At 38.0% G+C, this 17,061-nt stretch overlaps 1 protein-coding gene across 1 annotated transcript in view; it reads right to left on the reverse strand.

Moving 5' to 3' along the window:
• Positions 1 to 443: 443 nt before the first annotated feature.
• The window catches only part of LOC131680766 (transmembrane protease serine 9-like), a 30,222-nt gene continuing 13,604 nt past the window's right edge, over positions 444 to 17,061 (reverse strand). The window contains exons 6-8 of the mRNA XM_058961476.1: positions 9,260 to 9,640; positions 9,093 to 9,192; positions 444 to 1,277 (exon numbers count right to left, since the gene is read on the reverse strand). Of these exons, the coding sequence (XP_058817459.1) occupies positions 671 to 1,277; positions 9,093 to 9,192; positions 9,260 to 9,640 (1,088 nt within the window). The 3' untranslated portion in view covers positions 444 to 670. The remainder of the gene's footprint in view (positions 1,278 to 9,092; positions 9,193 to 9,259; positions 9,641 to 17,061) is intronic.

Here is a 17,061-nt window from a genome sequence, read left to right on the forward strand (position 1 = left end):
CCATATTGTACACACATATTTTTTTTGGCTGAGTTTCAGATTATTTTTATCTGCTGTCAAGATCTGAACTGCTGTGATCGTAGCATACATTTTTTTGCACAGATATCATAAAAGTGTGGTTGTTGGCTGAGACTCGAAAAATATGTTGAAGTAAATTAGTTAACAACTGTGACTTTGTTGAGATATCAGTTGCTAAATTTACTAACCATACGGCTGCGCGGAATAACTAAATTGAGTGTGGATATTGAGTTGGGTTGTCTGTTTTGAAATCAAAAAATAAGATATTTTTAAAAGTGCGTGAAGTGTTTTGCTGTGTCAAGAAGTCATCTTCAGCTATCTCAGTCCATAACTATAACTAGCGTCTCAAGGCACGAAGATTCCACAAGTCTCATTCAACGATCGCCATGCTATTTAACACTTGGGCTGAATAAATGTTCACAAGATTTCGAAAGTTATTTATTTACTTGTTAAAGAACACCACTCATACTAAAATAATAATATCAACATTGATCATTAAGGCATCCAAAAACTAAGTACGTTCACTTTTTCCATCTCATCCGATCGTTTCCACTAAGACACTTCCAGTTCTTAAAAAAAGGCATTGATCAGTAGGACTTCGGATAAAAAACCATTCCATTGAGTATTATGGGATGAATTATTGCTTCGCATTCTACGGATCAATGTGGTTCGAGATCCAGTTCACAAATTGATGCACCTTCGTATACACACCAGGAACATCCCTCATACCACACTGTCGGCCAAAGCTGACCACTCCGGCCAGGTAATAGACAACCTGTCCCTGGTACTCAACCACATCCATCAGTGGCCCACCAGAGTCACCTTTGCAAGAATCCTTACCGGCCTCCCCTCCGGCACAGATCTGCCGGTCGTCGATGTTTGCCGTTGGATACTGCTCTCGGCAGTGTTGCAGCGACACTCCGTTTACTGCCACGAACAGCTTGTACCGACTACCCCGCTCTGCTTCGGTTTGACCCCAACCGGCAACGAACATTTTACGCGTATCGTACGACCGACTAGCGAAGCTACCGTCCAACGGTAGACAAATCGGTACCACAGTGTCCGAGTAGTGGGCCTTTTGCGCCAACCTCAGCAAGGCAATGTCGTTGTGAACTTCCGTCCGGCTGCTGATGAAATTTTCGTGCGGAATCGTGCGCTCCACCTGGATGTCCTGCACCGGGTCGAAGCAGTCGCTCGTATCGACGGAATCACAGTCCGGATCGGTGGTGGTATCCCATTCTCCCAGACGGACTCCGGATCTGTGAATTTTTAAAAAGTTTTCATGAGGACAATGTGACATTTGGGTTCAGCTGTTAATTGTGATCAAACTTAAAATACAAAATCATCTAATAAAATGTTTAAGGCACGGATTTTGATTAAATTAGGTATAATATGCGATTCGAGTTCTGATCATTTCAGAATCCGACACTAACTTAGTGACAGACTTAGTTATGTTAATTAATTATGAAGATGCGTTTCGAGTTTCTCTCATCAGTATCCACAACTAACTTCGTGACGGACTAAGCTAGCACTGGATTGACGCATTTCGTGTTCCATGCAGTCAACTATTTTTCTATGGCGAAGGACCCTTGGGGTTAAAGCCCAAATAATCTTACATGCCAATAGCTTTTGTTTGGGGCTAGCGTCAATCTGGCGCTAACCTAGTCCTGCACTAAGATAGTGTCGAATTCTGATGAGAGGAACTCGAAACGCACCTTCATTACTAAAATAGTTACGAGTTTTGTGTCCTTTACGTGCAACCGTAGTTTTAACCACTTCTTTCCTTAGGGAAAAATAGTTTTCAGCTAAATTTATTTATAATTTTATCCTTAAAGAGAGATATAGCATAGTACCGATTTTGACATTAAGACGTCGTTCCCGTTATCCCATTTATTCAATTTTAAATATTTTCTCCCATTATCCATACACTCAAAATGAATCATCGGGAGCGTAAATGCATCTGTTTTTTCGCCCTCTAACTGCGTTCGAAAAACTACCAAATGCTTTGTTAATGTTCAACCAGCCTCACACTTGTGCAATACAACATCGAATCCCATAGCTACACGTTGTTGGCTAAACAGTGCAGACATAACTTGAATAACCCAAACCAACGACTCCATGTTGTCCCATTTCTGCTGCTGCAATTATGAGAAGTAGCTCATTCGAACAGCTAGTAATCATGTGTCGTTATGACCTAAAGGGTGTTCCACGTCAAATTACATCATGGGGAAAACGCTGTAGAAAATAACAAATTGGGTAATTTCTCTTTAAAATTTGGGTACAAGTAGTTTACAGCATATTGTTTACACTGTATTTTTATCGCTGTCACTTTTTTCGAAATTTCGAAAAAATGGCGTCACCCGAAAAGTAACGTGGCGAATTGATTTTTCGCAAGCACCTGGAAAGACCTCAACTCTCTCATCGGGACATCGAAAAACAACTCGGAATCGTGCAGTCAAGGGTGAGTCGTGTGATTAAACGCTACTACCAAACTCTGAGCATCGAACGGAAGGAGAAATGCGGTCATAATTGATGCCCTATTAGTGATCAGGATCACAAGCGTGTAGTGAAAGCGTTTAAGCGGTATCCCAATGATTCGGTCAGGTTGAATCTGTCCAAGTCTTTCGTTCAGAGAGCTAAGAACCAGGAGGGACTGCATACGTACAAAGTGCAGAAGGCTCCAAATTGTGACGAATGGCGTACGGTGGGAAAATCACGGGCCCGGAAGCTGTACACCAAGATGTTGACGAAGCCTCATTGTCTCATCATGGATGATGAGACTTACTTCAAGGCGGACTTTCGGCAGCTTCCGGGGCTACTATTCTTCAACGCCCTGCACAAGTTTGATGTTCCGGAGGATGTAAGGAAGCAGAAATTTTCAAAGTTTGTCAATAAATGCATGATTTGGTAAGCGATCTGCTCATGTGGAAAACGGAGTGCGTCGTTCGTGACTACCGGGCCTTTAAACGGGGAAATCCACCGCAAGGAGTGTCTACAGAAGTGTCAGCTTCCTCTGTTGATGCAACATAAGGGCCCCATGAATATTTTTTTTCTGATAAAACTTTTCAGATTTTTTTTTTTAACCGGAGAAGGCGATAATATTTTATTTTCGTGGAAATTAATAAAAGTGCCAAAACATACAATTTATTTCAAAGAAAACCGAAAAAGAAATACATTAGACTTGTTTTGTCGTGTTTTAGAATAGCACCATCAAGGCACAGTGTTTTAAAACGTCGATTTCGTGCTCAAAATTAATAGCGTCTAAACCGTTAACTTTATAAGTATAGTTTGTTCGGAGAAGTTGTTGCCCTTATGATTGCGCATCCACAGGAGTAAATCGTTCAATGATTAATGCACCTATAAATGATATACGAAATTTATTTTCTGAACTAATTAAGATAGAGACTTTGTTTCTTCGGTAAAGTTGTAGCAAATATCACTACAAAAGAAATTTCTGAAGACACCACATATCTCTTTTTAATGGTCTAAAAGTTATGGAATATTTTATAACTTTTAATGCGCAAGATTTTTTTTGACCGAATCATAGAATTCAATGTGGCATCCCAGGGGACATGTGATTTCAAAGTTTTGCATATATTTTTAAAACATTCCACAGTTTTCTAGTTGAATGCACAGATTTCCACCGTTTTCTGTTATAGTGCACAGATTAGCACCAATATTTCGAATTATAACCACGCGCTCAATTTTCGCCTCGTGCTAAAACCAGAAAAACTCGCAACTAGGACAGACTTTTACGTTTTCTTTAACACAGATTTGCATAGATTTTAACATATGCTCTGTACAGATTTCAAAAAATATTATCTGGCATCACCGGTCTTTCTTCATTCACTCGACTAACGATATTATGTGCAATATTTGTTTGGAACATCGTTTGCACGAAAAGTCACAGTGTGAAAAGTTGTACAGTAAGATTCCGTTTTTGGCATGCTCCCATTTTGGCACACTCCGATTTTGGCAACAAATGGGTTCCGTTTTTAGCAACATTCTAGTTGTCTTGGAGAAATATGCAGTAGATATTTTTTTCGTATCAGTTGACATCACATTTGACTTTATTTTCAAACATGGGAGTCATATTAACCCTCAAAGGCGCAAATCATTTTTATTCAAATTTTGTTAAAATTGTCTCGTAGATTCAAAACATTACTGTGATAATTTTGAGATGTTTTTCGCAATGTTGTTTTGAAACAGCGGTAAACATTTAAGGGTTAACTATATTTTACACTATACGTGTCGTATTTAATGATTACAATAAGCATACAAATGTATTATTTATGTATAATATAACTGATAACAGTGTAACTAGTGTTAGACGGAATCAATTTTTGCCTGTGCCTGTGTAAGAGTCAAGTACAGAGGAATGCGCTACACTGCATAAAAAGACTAGTTCTGGAGAAAATTTTCAATGGAACCTTAGTAATATTACGAACCTCTTTCTCTTTCGATTATTACGACGTCACTACAAAACTAAATTTTCAGTACATATCGAAAGCCCGTATTTAGGAATACAATACTGATAGCTTCCAAATACTTTGTTTTAGCTTTATGATGTCTTTCGCAAATTTGTTAGTTTTTTTTTTGGTGATTTTTTCAAATGATTGGAATTGGATTGGTCCTTGTGGTTAGCGTGTTCAAAGTATCGACTGTTTAGGTATGTGAAGTTTACTTGCGCTATACCCTACAATATAATAACACAAATAGATTGAAGCAAGTTTGCTGAATTAACAAGGCTGTCTGTATTGGTTAATTTGTTATGATTTTTTTAAAGATTTGTGGTAGGGTGGTTCTTGAAAAATTTGTTCATTAATTTTCAGAAAGAAGAGATAACAGCCCAGTAGCGAATCAACACTACCATGCAGTGAATTGTTAGAGTTTTGACGTGACCGCCGGCGTCGGCGGTAAAACATGATGATGAGTTATGTTCTACCATAGACCATGCGGTAGACTTGGGTGAAACGCCCAACTCCTACTCTGCAGAAGGCAAAAAATTCTTCACATTTCCTTTCGATCATGCCCATATGAGCCTGCCTAGTTCTAGTTTTCCGTTCTAAGTTTATAACTGATTCGCTCTAGAATACCTATCCGTCTTTCAATTTCATTGCTTTCGTTTCTCTTAGTCTCAAATTTGCCGAAAATAGCCAACAAAATCGATACAGTCAAGTGAATTAAGTTCACGTTTTTGGTATTTCCGACAACTCTTTTGTCTTCGCTACAGTTTCTGGAGTTTCTAGAGGCTCCAAACAGTACCGGATGCCAAGAGCAACCGGGAATCGGGCTCGTCGCACTTCTGGCAGTTCGTGAGTGTAAGTACCCCGGCTAATGTCGTTTTCGTTTTTGACAGTGCACTACACCGGTGTAGTCGGTGCTACACTCATTCAAACTTGGGTGTAATCAGTCTATTTCTTTTTTTCACTACACCGGTGTAGCACCAGGTAAAAACGAAAACGCCATAAGAGTTCTTCTCAGTGCCTGAACCGGTTTTCGTTGTAGTTGAGTTGTTTAATTGCTCTTCCTATTTCCAATGTCGGAGAAATCGCCTATTCTGGGACCCAGCAAGATGACAGGTACTTCAGGCGGTCGTGATTCCCGGATCCAATAGTCCTGTCCGCCGGCAGCGTATAGGACGTATACGAAACATCCCTGGTCAGGGTCCACACAGTCGAGTTTTGCTTCATATTGCTGTTGAGCTTATTGTTATTTATTGGCATCCCCGATTGCTGTTCGCTAGAGTGTGCAAAGCTAATCGGGCATTACCTAGGCCACTCGGAGCATGGAATTTTGTGGTGCTTCGATGTCCAAGATGTTCAAGGGTCTGACTCATGGCTTTATATAGAAACAGGGAGTATCAGCGATTTGTATAAAGCAATTTTTGTTAATTGTCAAAGCTCAACAGTCTACTTTCTACTTTTACCGCAGTCAGACGTACAATCGAGCCAAGTGAACAACAGGCCTCTCGATCTAGTGTGCATTGTCTCGAGAACAAAGGAAACATTGGATTATTCTTGTCATCATGAGTAAAGTTGACGAAAAAGCTCTACTCCGACCCAACGCTGCGGTCGTTGACTTTAAATTTTGTTTAAAACGACCGAGTTTTAGTGAAGTGGAATACCTTCTGAAGGTAAATATGCAACTTAGACTTACGGAAGTGTTGTACCTTCAGTATCATTATCTTCGCAGTGCAGTGTTAATATCATTCAACACGTTAGCACAATCCGAGCGTTTCGTTTTGAAGAACAACTTAAAACACGTGGTTGAAAGTGACAACGTTGGAATTAAGATTCCCGTATATATTGAGAATGATTATATAGATGTAAGGTTATATGACCTGTCACCTCGTACCCCTCCTGAGCCAATTGCAAAATGCATGTCGCAATACGGAGAAGTACAATCCGTTACACCTGATACTTGGAGAAACTTCTTCCCGGGTACTCCTAACGGCGTTTTTGTAGTGAGGATGCGGGTTGAAAGGTCAATACCCTCCTACTTGACAAAATTTTTTTATAATTGTATGTAGGCGCTGAAACACTTGAAATCAGCGGCGGATCCAGAAGGATGGTACGGGGGTTTGGACCCCGCCTAAAAATTTCAACTTGTTAAGAAATTTTAAATTAATTTCTCAATTCAAATTAATTTCAAACCAAATTTTTCACTGGTTTTTCAGACCCACTAGGAAAATTTATTCTGGTGAAACTAGAAAATTTTCTTCGGGTAGGGGAGTGAGGGATGTGGGGGTACCCCTCACCGTATCCTCCTAACTACACCCCTGTAAAAATACAGAAAACCTATGTAAATAAAAAAATAGGTTTAAGTTGACGATGTTCAGAGTGATTGCATAACCTGTCTATAGGAGAAAGGCAAAAATGTGAATTTGCTGTGTGTCCACACTCTTAAACCCGTAACTCCGGAACCGGAACTCGGAATTTAATGAAATTCAATAGCAGCCTATGGGAACGTTGTACCTTTCATTTGATGATAATATCGGTTCAGCCATCTCGGAGTAACCGATGTGCATATTTTTGGTCACATACATACATATGCGCACACATACATACGCACACACACAGACATTTGCCGAATTCGACGAACTGAGTCGAATGGTATATGACAGACGACCCTCCAGGCCGGGATTAAGTTGACGATGTTCAGATTGATTGCATATCCTTTCTATAGGAGAAAGGCAAAAAGAAACATCGTTCCCACATGCATAAATTCTTCTACAACCTCATACCATACACCATCGATATCCAACTCAGAACCAACATCGGTCGGACTGCATCGCTCTCTACAGTATTTAGTCTTGTCAGAACTTACAGTAAGTCTAACTCTCGCAGGTTCCCTTTTAAAAGGTACAAATGCCTCTTCCACTGCTCTGTGATCAACGCCTATAATGTCGACGTCGTCCGCGAAGCTGTGAAGCATATAAGAGCTCGTGATGATGATTCCGTTTTTTTGCCCATCAGGTCTTCGCATTACACCTTCGTGCGCTATGTCGAATAATAGCTTAGAAAGTGCGTTGTCCTGCTTCAATCTGTAGAACGTCTCAAACGCATTGCATGTCTCCGATTATTTTGACGCTTGATTTTTTCCCATTCAGCGGCATACGAATCAATTCAAACAGTTTTATCGAAAATTATGTTCAAGCTTGGTTCAAGCTTTAACTGTCACAGTTCGTTCCGCGTCGCTAAATCGTGCGTTGCCTTGAATACACAAACCAATGGTGTGTCCGCAAGTTTTACTCCCGGAATTTAACAAGAATTTGTGATCAGCTGAACATCTGGTTTGTCGTTGATCGTCCTTCTCAAAACCCGTTTTGGCATTCGCCGACACAAAATTCAGAAATAGTTTTAATCTAAATTTTTCATCACTAAGGAGAAATATAGCATAGTGCATACTGCATTGGTTTGCTAAGCCAAACCAAGTTTCGATTTCCTTAATTCTTATTTATTTAATCGGAATTCTTTTTTACGGGACATCACGCAGGACCAGGGGTTTGCTTAGAGACACAAATAGTGTTTTCGTTTTTTGAAGCTAGCGTCAATCCGGTGCTAGCTTAAACCTGTCACTAAATTAGTGTCGGATCCCGATGAAACGAAGTCGAAACGCAAATTCCATAACTAATTTAGTTGTTGCAAGCAAAGATTGTTTTTAACTTTTTTACGTTTTAACGACATTCAATTAGCTAGAGATTACTGGGTAGGAAAAGTTATGTAACTTAGAGCCATAGTACTCAAGTGAGAGCAAGGATGTGAAGTAAACAGATCGGAAAACTAGAAGTGGCAGGGTCAGGCCGGTTGTCACGGTAAAGATAGATACGTCTACCTTTACCAGAACACATGTTAGTGAACTCGGGTGATTCGTAGTTATTCTGCCTAAGCTCGACCCTCAGTAACAGAAGGTAAAGATTAAGCCCGTACGATATTAAGCCTGTTCTAATGACCCAATGATGATCAGATAGTTTTGATAGATTAGAACTCATTCGCCAATTATTTTGCACGGTTTTGAAAAAACTAATATTAATATTACCGCGTGCCGTACACAACGCTTTAATTTTGTTTAATAAAGTTGTTCCATAAAGACCTCTAATCGAAACAAAAATATTAGTAACTTGAAGATGCAAAAGAAAAACAAACATGTGAAATTTGTGACTTCTGGATGTATAAAATTAATGTTTCATATTTTGATGATTTTCATGAATGCCAATTTCTACAAATTTTTCATTGAAATTCATATTCAAATTAACGCTTATTATAAAACAATATTTAAGCATCACTCCGAAATGATCAATGAGTAAATATCATCGAGACACACTTGCTTCAATTGTCTGGTTTAAATGGTAAAGCTATATTTGGTGAATTAAATACAACTCTCCACCATATCCAATTTAATATTATTGCTATATTGTTTATGTATTTAATCGACTGCATTCCAATTGCTACACAGTTCCAGGCAACTTAAAATACAAAAGCCATTTTCGGATTAACTGCTAAATATAATGTTTGTAAACAACGAACCCTTCCTTCTAACCAATCAAATAACATGATAACGGCAATACTTACACCGTCCAAGCCTTGGGAATGCCCACCACGCAATGAGCCGCAGTCAGCACGTACAGCTCATTGATCAATGATCCGCCACAGTGGAAGCCGTACTCATTGCCTGGAAAAGCCAACAAGGATGCAATTAGTTCTTCCAATTTCCCACTGTTCCCATAACCGGCTCTTACTGCGTCTGTCGTAGTGCTGAATCCGAGCCGTCCACGGATATTCGTCAATTTTGGTTCGTTCACCTCCTACGATCCGATCGCTATACTGAATCCCACAAACGGGGGATTTTGGCAGCAAATTTGCTCGATTTGGGTTTAACGGTTCCGCATTGGTGCGGGTGATCACAGCCGGTTGTGTGGTCGTATCCGGTGGAGAACCGGTAGGTTTGGCACAGCAAACCAGTGCCTTCTTCTGATGTGTCCCGCAGCGACTCGCTTCGACGTACCGGATGTCATTATTGTCTAGAATAGGTTTCTGTAGAACCTGTCGTATGAAGTTGCAATCTGCTACCAGAACACACGAGCCCGGTTCTTTGACGGGAGTACGACAGCTGGACCAATCTGTTGTTTGCGGAAGATTTATAGTTACGATTACGATCTAGCTAGGCAATAAACGCGCTTTACAACAAACTCACATTGACCTTGTACGCCCGCCGTCGCGCACAGTAAGCCGGTTATTGTAACTGCCAACAAATGCAACAAGCTGCAAGTAGCCATTAGCACGACACACTTCTATCCGCTAGTCAATGGTCAACGAAGATTCGGCGATGACTGAGAACCCTGCTGGTTGTTGAATCATACTGACCAGCTCTAACTGTAGAACAGTAAAAACAAAAACATCTATAGGTACTGCCGTCGATGGTTCCTATAGGTTCACACATGTGTCTCACGAAAGCAGCAGCCGCGTTGTGTAGCTGTGTGTGACAACTCGGCTGGAGATCCCCCATGAAACAAAACCTGTTCAGATAGCTCAGGTAGGAAATGTGAGAAACTGCCGTACAGAGGGTATATCCCGCAATTTGTGAATCATTTGCATTCTTGCGTGACTGAAAGTAAATCTTACGATTGTTTGATAGAAAAAAAAAATGCAACGCCATCAACTCTTCTTTTGATGTTATTGGAAATAATTTAATTGACAGCTTTACGTATTTTGTTATATAGCTGCTGACCGTTGATTTAAGGCACCACCCTCGCGGATGGACAACTGATTCGAACTGGTTCGTGAAACTTGAATCCATAGCACGTGATAAAGGAACTCGTTCCATTAAAGATGAGCGTGCATCGAAGTTATTGCCACTTAGGGATCATCCATAAATGACGTGGGTTTTTATACGAGCGACAAAATAACAATTCCCCTCTCCTGTCCCTTTTAGGTATCACAACATTTTGTGACATATTTCGACTTATTTCATGACGATGAAAAATACCAGAGTTTATTTTTTGTTATATGAATTTTTTGATTTAAATTTTAACTGAATAATAATCCACAACTCACGCTTGATTCAACTCGTCTGATGATACCAAATCAAAGATTTTTGTTCGAACGACTTTCATTAGGGTAATTTCGGGAGAAATGCCGCACTTTTTTAAAAATCAATCCTGCATCAAAGTAAACCATGATGATGAAATCATTTCTATCATATTACGACAAGTATCTTAAATACACTGAAATGGTTTTTTCCATGAAAAATATTCTTATTTAAAAATCATCTTAATTAGGGAGAGATGCCGCATGTGCGGGTGAGAAGATTAAATCTATCTATCTATCTATCTATTTATCTATCTATCTATATATATAAAAGTCAATGTTTGTATGTATATGATTTATGGACTCCCAAACGGCTCAACCGATTGCCGTCAAAATTTATACATAGTAGGCATTTGTTCTGGAGCATGTTTGTGTGCTATTGGTTGGGGATTATCTGCTCGCCAGAAGGCGCTTCGGAACAAATTGTGTTTTCCTCATATTTCGTTGAAAATCGCTGCAACGCGCGATGGGTTTTAGCTAGTATTAGATAAATAGACTTATCGTATATGTCACGGTGTTAGGTCCGTTAGTGCGTGCGTATTTCTTATTAGGAACATACACCTGACGATAATGTTCATTAAATGACATTCCGAGGTGAAAAAAAACATTTTAGCATCCTTCGACATCGAGTGCGGCACCTCACCCGTAATTTTGATGCGACATCTATCCCAATTGTTGGGGACAGATGCCGCAAGACGACATATTTTCCTCTAAAATTATAGATGACCATGATCATGATCAGAATGCCTTCTAAAAAGTGCAAACTATTCAATTGATCAGGCCCGTGCGCAGAAAATTTTCAAGGGGGGAGGGGTTTGATTTATTAACGTTTATTTTAAAAGAAACGTTCAGAATCCCACAAACTTTGAAGATTTTTTCAGAGTCCTGGACATAGTCTTGTGAACCAAACGACTCAGCTTAGGTAAATGTTTGTTATCGAGAAGGAGTCATCAAAAAACACCACTGCATAGTGGTCGGAAACCCCAAAAAGGTGAACTTAATTCACTAGAGGCCAAACCATCGAATATATTCATATGGTACCTTCGGACGAATTGTTCGTAAGAATATTCCCCACAACCTGATGAAAATTAAAATTAGGCATGGCTTACTACGAACAAAACAAAAAAATAACTTTTTATGCTGACGAAGTAGAAAGTTGGTGTCTTCGACAAAGTTTTAGAAATGCTCGTAATGAAGAATTCTGTTGATCGGGGTGGGCGTAGCGTAGTTGGTAAATCGATTGCCTTGTACGCAGCGCACCTGGGTTCGATTCCCGACCCTGCACATAGGGTTATAAATTTTTCGTAAGAGATTTTTCTAACCCGAAGAGGCGAATGACCTCAAGGTTAAAATGTCTATAATCGAAATAAAAAAAATTCTGTTGAACAAATTGAACTTGTAGGACTTATAAAGGTTGTACGTATGTAGGTTTATAAAGCGTTTTCTATGACAACACCCTTAAATTTAGTTTTTTTAATATAACCTTTTCCACTGTGACTTTTCGTGCGTGTTCGAAACAAATGTGTAGGCATTAAAACCACATAATATTGTTGAAGGCTGTAAGTAAAAATACTCATTCGCTTCAAAGTAATTGAAGATTTTAACATTTTTACCATTAACTACAAAATTTTACGAAAAAAAAATTTTTTCGATAATTTTTACTTGGAAAAAGTAAAAAAAACATTACAAAGTGAGATTACACTATGCATAGACACGCATCAAACTTTCTTACCTTTATTATGCGTAGTCTGGACATTGAAAATAGTGCCTGCTCGTCCATTTTGGTTTGTACCTTTCTCTCTTATACGCAGTTGAAGTTGGAGTAAAAAAATTAAAATTCTTCAATAACTCTTAACCAGACGGTTATTTTTACAAAAGGTGTGCGCCGCACCGCCGATTTCCGGTAAAATTTTTGGATGCAGTCTTCAACAAAATTTTTACATGCAACAATGATTTAATTTTTACATGCAGTCTTCAACGATATTATATGGTTTTAATATCTTAACCTTTGTCTTTGCACGAAAAGTCGCAGTAAAAAAAGTTATATTAAAAAATCTAAATTTAAGGGGATTTCCTTAGAAAATGCTTTATAAATCGATAACCTTAAGTCCTACAAGTTCAAGTTATTCAACAAAATTCTTTATTACGAGCATTTCTAAAACCTTGTCGAAGACACCAACTTTCTATCTTGTCAGAATAAAAAGTTAGTTTTCTAGTTCAATCGTAGTAAATCATGCCTCAATTTAATTTGTATCAGATTATGAGGAATATTCATACGAACAATTCCTCCAAAGAATGTATTCGATGATTTGGCCTCTAGTGAATTAAGTTCACGTTTTTGGGATTTTCGACCACTGTGCGCTGCCTGCTGGCTCGTGGTGGATTCGGATTGGTTTGTAATAGTTGTTCCAACCGACTAAACCTAAACCTCTTGTATCTCGTAATCTTCATCCATCCGGGGCAACCGTTAAGTATTGCTTTAGTAGGGATTGTGTTCTTGCCTATTTTGTTTTGTGTTAATCGTCATGTTTTTATCCATAGCTACTTTTCCATACTTGCTGTCCAACCTTCGCAATATATCTGAACTGCTCAGGTCTGCTGCAAATATCGTCACCTCTTGAGACATGAACCGATCCGGAGGTGTCGACCATAAGGATTTACATCTGTTTACAACCACCTTCGCCGGACGTCTTATCCTTCTTGGTGCTAGTCATTCATATTTATCTGCCAGCTAGTGCTGAGAACTTCTCGGTGGTGGTATTTCACCCTATACCGATGCCCATTTTCGCGATCTATTTCGCTGCCACTCCAACGAAATAATCATCGGCGATAAAATTTCTCTAGATAATGATATCCCGATTGTGGTGCTATCTTATGACCAGCGCCGTTTTGCACATTTCGAGAAAAAAGATTTTCAAAGTTTGAGATTGAATATCTTGAAACTTGTAAATGGTATAAACAATTCAAAGAAAACATTTGATGCTTCTATCTATTATGTATTAATCTCTCAAATATTACGAAGATCAGTTGACTATGTTGCGAGTTTTTACTATAAATGTAAACAAAAGGCGCACTCACATGTGTCTCAGGTTGATGACAAAATTTGTATGACGTGGCATAATTGTGCATGGAAAATTTTCCATTGAAAAAAATCAATTATTAACTTTTATTCATATCTTTGGCTTCATTTGGTCTATAAACAATCAGTGAGATGCATTTTGAAGGAAATTGTCAGGAAATCGAGAAAAAAATAGTTATTTTTGGTTACAGTGATGCCAAATACGCAATATTTCCAGTTTAAAACTTAAATTGCATTTTTCTCACTATTCGTGTCTTTTTATATCGAAAATGATTATGCAATTGTGTTTCTCGGATAGTTTTACGTATAAAAACATCTTATACATCAAGGACATTTGAGCCAATCCCCAGACACAGTCATTTGAAGCAAAAAATTAAAAATTTCTCAGCACGTTTCTCACTATATCTCAGTAACAAAGCAGAATGTCAAAATTCTGTAAACGCCACTTTGTAGAGATTTTTTAGACAAGTAATGTGGCATAACTCAGTTTACCCCAAAATGGCGTTTGTCATAAGATAGCACAACAGCGATAAGATAGTACATCACTTTGCGGCCACCCTCGCAAAGTTTCGTCCTTGGTCCTCAAATGACATTTTATGTGTCAAAACGGTTTCCAGTAGATTTTTTTTTTCCTGAACAGGAAGTTAATATTTTTTTTAAAGTAATGCAAAACCTTCATGAGGGGGGGGGGGGGGGGTTTGAACCCCCACTGTACTGAAAATTTTCGGTACTCCGCGATGCAACTAAACGCACATAATCATTAATAATATTTTTGTGGGTCAATAAAAAGGATTATTTTACATCTCCACCGAACTGAAGCGACTGTATATCCTAGGTATAGAGAGTGCGGCATCTCTCCCAAAATTAACCTACACAGTAAATTATATAATAAGAAGATCCGTACTCTTTTAGATGGTCTTCATTTTGATATGTGCATGAGCATGAGCATGATCATGATGACCGTACAATTCGTAGTTGCTACTCCGTGTTGAACATGCGAAATTGCAAAGAGAATCAACAAATGGAGCGTTTCGAGAGTTCTATGCTTTGAAATGTCAATAAAGGCGTCGGCCACATCCTTACAGTCATCGGGGAAGGAAAGGAATATTATTTGTTATGGAGACCGTGTATACCTCTGCATCTTCACGTTTGCCACGGGAAGGACTATTTGTTAATAGGAAGGGGTAAAGAGTCGCACAAATCTGGATTCATCTTGATTAGTGTTATAACCTATGCAACTTTCAGAAGTGTTATCATGTGTTTATTGCTCTGGGCAGTCAGCTGCCGAGAATTTATGATAGATTTATCGTTTCTTGTATTAATTTGGAAATCCTAGGTTTGTAAAAAAAAAGCAACGTCAGCTCCGGACTGCCGACAGTCGGGAGTGTTTCTCACGTTTAATTGAATCAAACGGTATGTGAACAATTTAATTATTTATTATTTCTTTTTTCCGGCGAATCGCATTCCAAAAACAATACAATACCATGAAAAGCGATTACCTTTAGTGTCTCGAGACATTTGTCAAAATAATTGTGTAATTATAATTATGTAATTGAAGATCTCGTAATACAAGCATTATTGTTTCGGAGCGCGGTTTTTTTTTGAAAAATGTGTAAGCCAAAAAACAAAAGTATTGTTTGCAACAACAATTAATTACATCAAGTGCATTATCATGATTTTGGATCTGCCGGATAATATTTTTTTTAATATCTTGTTTTAGGCGACACTATGAACTGTTTTCGTTTACTCGGTGTGTGAATAATGGAATATGGATTGGTCCATTTCGGACATTTTGCCGTATATAGTATCTGATATGCGATCGCGAAAAATCGTTTGAGAGGAAAGTGTGCGCAGCCGGGCGAGCTTTCAGAAAAACTAAAGTTTTCGCAAATCGGTTAACAGTTTTCGAGGTTATAGCTCGTAAACCTATTTTTAGGAAATTTGGCCCAGCTCTTTCTTTTTATTGTATATTTACTACAAAGTTTTATATATCAAAGAGAACTTTTCATTTCACAATTCGAAATTTAGCGAAAATCAAATAGGAATAACTCAGGACAAAATAGAAATTCATTTCTTTTGCAAAAAATCGACAAAAAATGGGTGGTCCGAATTGAAACATGGTTTGGGTAATTCGAACCATTCATGTACTTTTGCGCAGAACCGTTTTTACACAATACAGTAAAAGATCGGAAAAAGTCATCTTAGAAAAAATATGCGCAATTGATCAGGCTTTCAGGAAAAAATCTTTATTAGTGAATCTGTTCAGCCGCTCCAGTTCTATAGCTCATAAACCAGTACTCCCAAGTAACAATTGAAGTTTTATAGCACGCTACAAGTGCAATCTAAGTTTTATCAGTGGCTATAAAACTATCATAAAACCACAATTGCTACTAGGGCTAGGTCCACATTGGCCCACTTCCCCTATTATCTAGCCGTTCATCAAATAATGAGATTTTCACAAACATTTCAAAACATTCTGAAACAATGGTTCTCAAATTCGTCTTAGTCAATTATTTTAGTTAAATCATTTTTTATTTAAATATTATTCCATACACTCTTTTTTAAGTTTATGAATTTCATAGATTTTATTTATTTGGCTTATTTTATTAGTTAATTTTTGATCAATTCATTTTAATCATTCATTTCAATCAGTATTCCTTCTATTCATTTTGTTCATTAGAGTTCGTGTGCTCCATTTCATCTTTTTATTTGTTTTATTCTTTGGATTCATGCTGATCAGTATATTCATTTTATGCATTTAACTTATCTTATAAACTGTTTTCATTTTGTGGATTTTATTCCTTTATTCCAGTTCATACACTTAATTTAGTTTCTCCACTACAATTATCTTCCATTTTAATTACAAGTATCTTCATTTGAAATGATTACATTTCATCAAAATTAATAATTTGATATAATTTATTTGATTCTATTTAGAGTAAGGTGGGGCAAATCCGACTATGTGGGTAAACCCAACACCCCTCTGTTATCGAAAATCGAAAGCAATAAGCAAACTGTTGTCGTGTAGAGAATCGAAAATAATCATTATGGTGGTATGACAGCATTTTATTAGTCTACATTGAGATGCTCAAAAGACGACAAGCGTGTTTTTACAGATTTGGATTTGATTTTTGTGCATAATTGAGTATAGCATATTTCTTTTCGTTAAAGTCGCATAAAAAAGGTGAGTGGAGTGCATAGATGATTTTGGTTCAATTTTTTCATAATTTTTTTAATAGCGTTATAATAAAAATGACGCGGTGGGGCAAATCCGACATCTAAACAGTAGAGTACACACATACATACATACACACATGCACACATATACACACATATCCACCATATATAAACATACACACAACGGAACCCTACTGC

The sequence above is a fragment of the Topomyia yanbarensis genome, chromosome 2, assembly GCF_030247195.1.
Source record: "Topomyia yanbarensis strain Yona2022 chromosome 2, ASM3024719v1, whole genome shotgun sequence".
NCBI classification, from domain to species: Eukaryota; Metazoa; Arthropoda; class Insecta; order Diptera; family Culicidae; genus Topomyia; species Topomyia yanbarensis.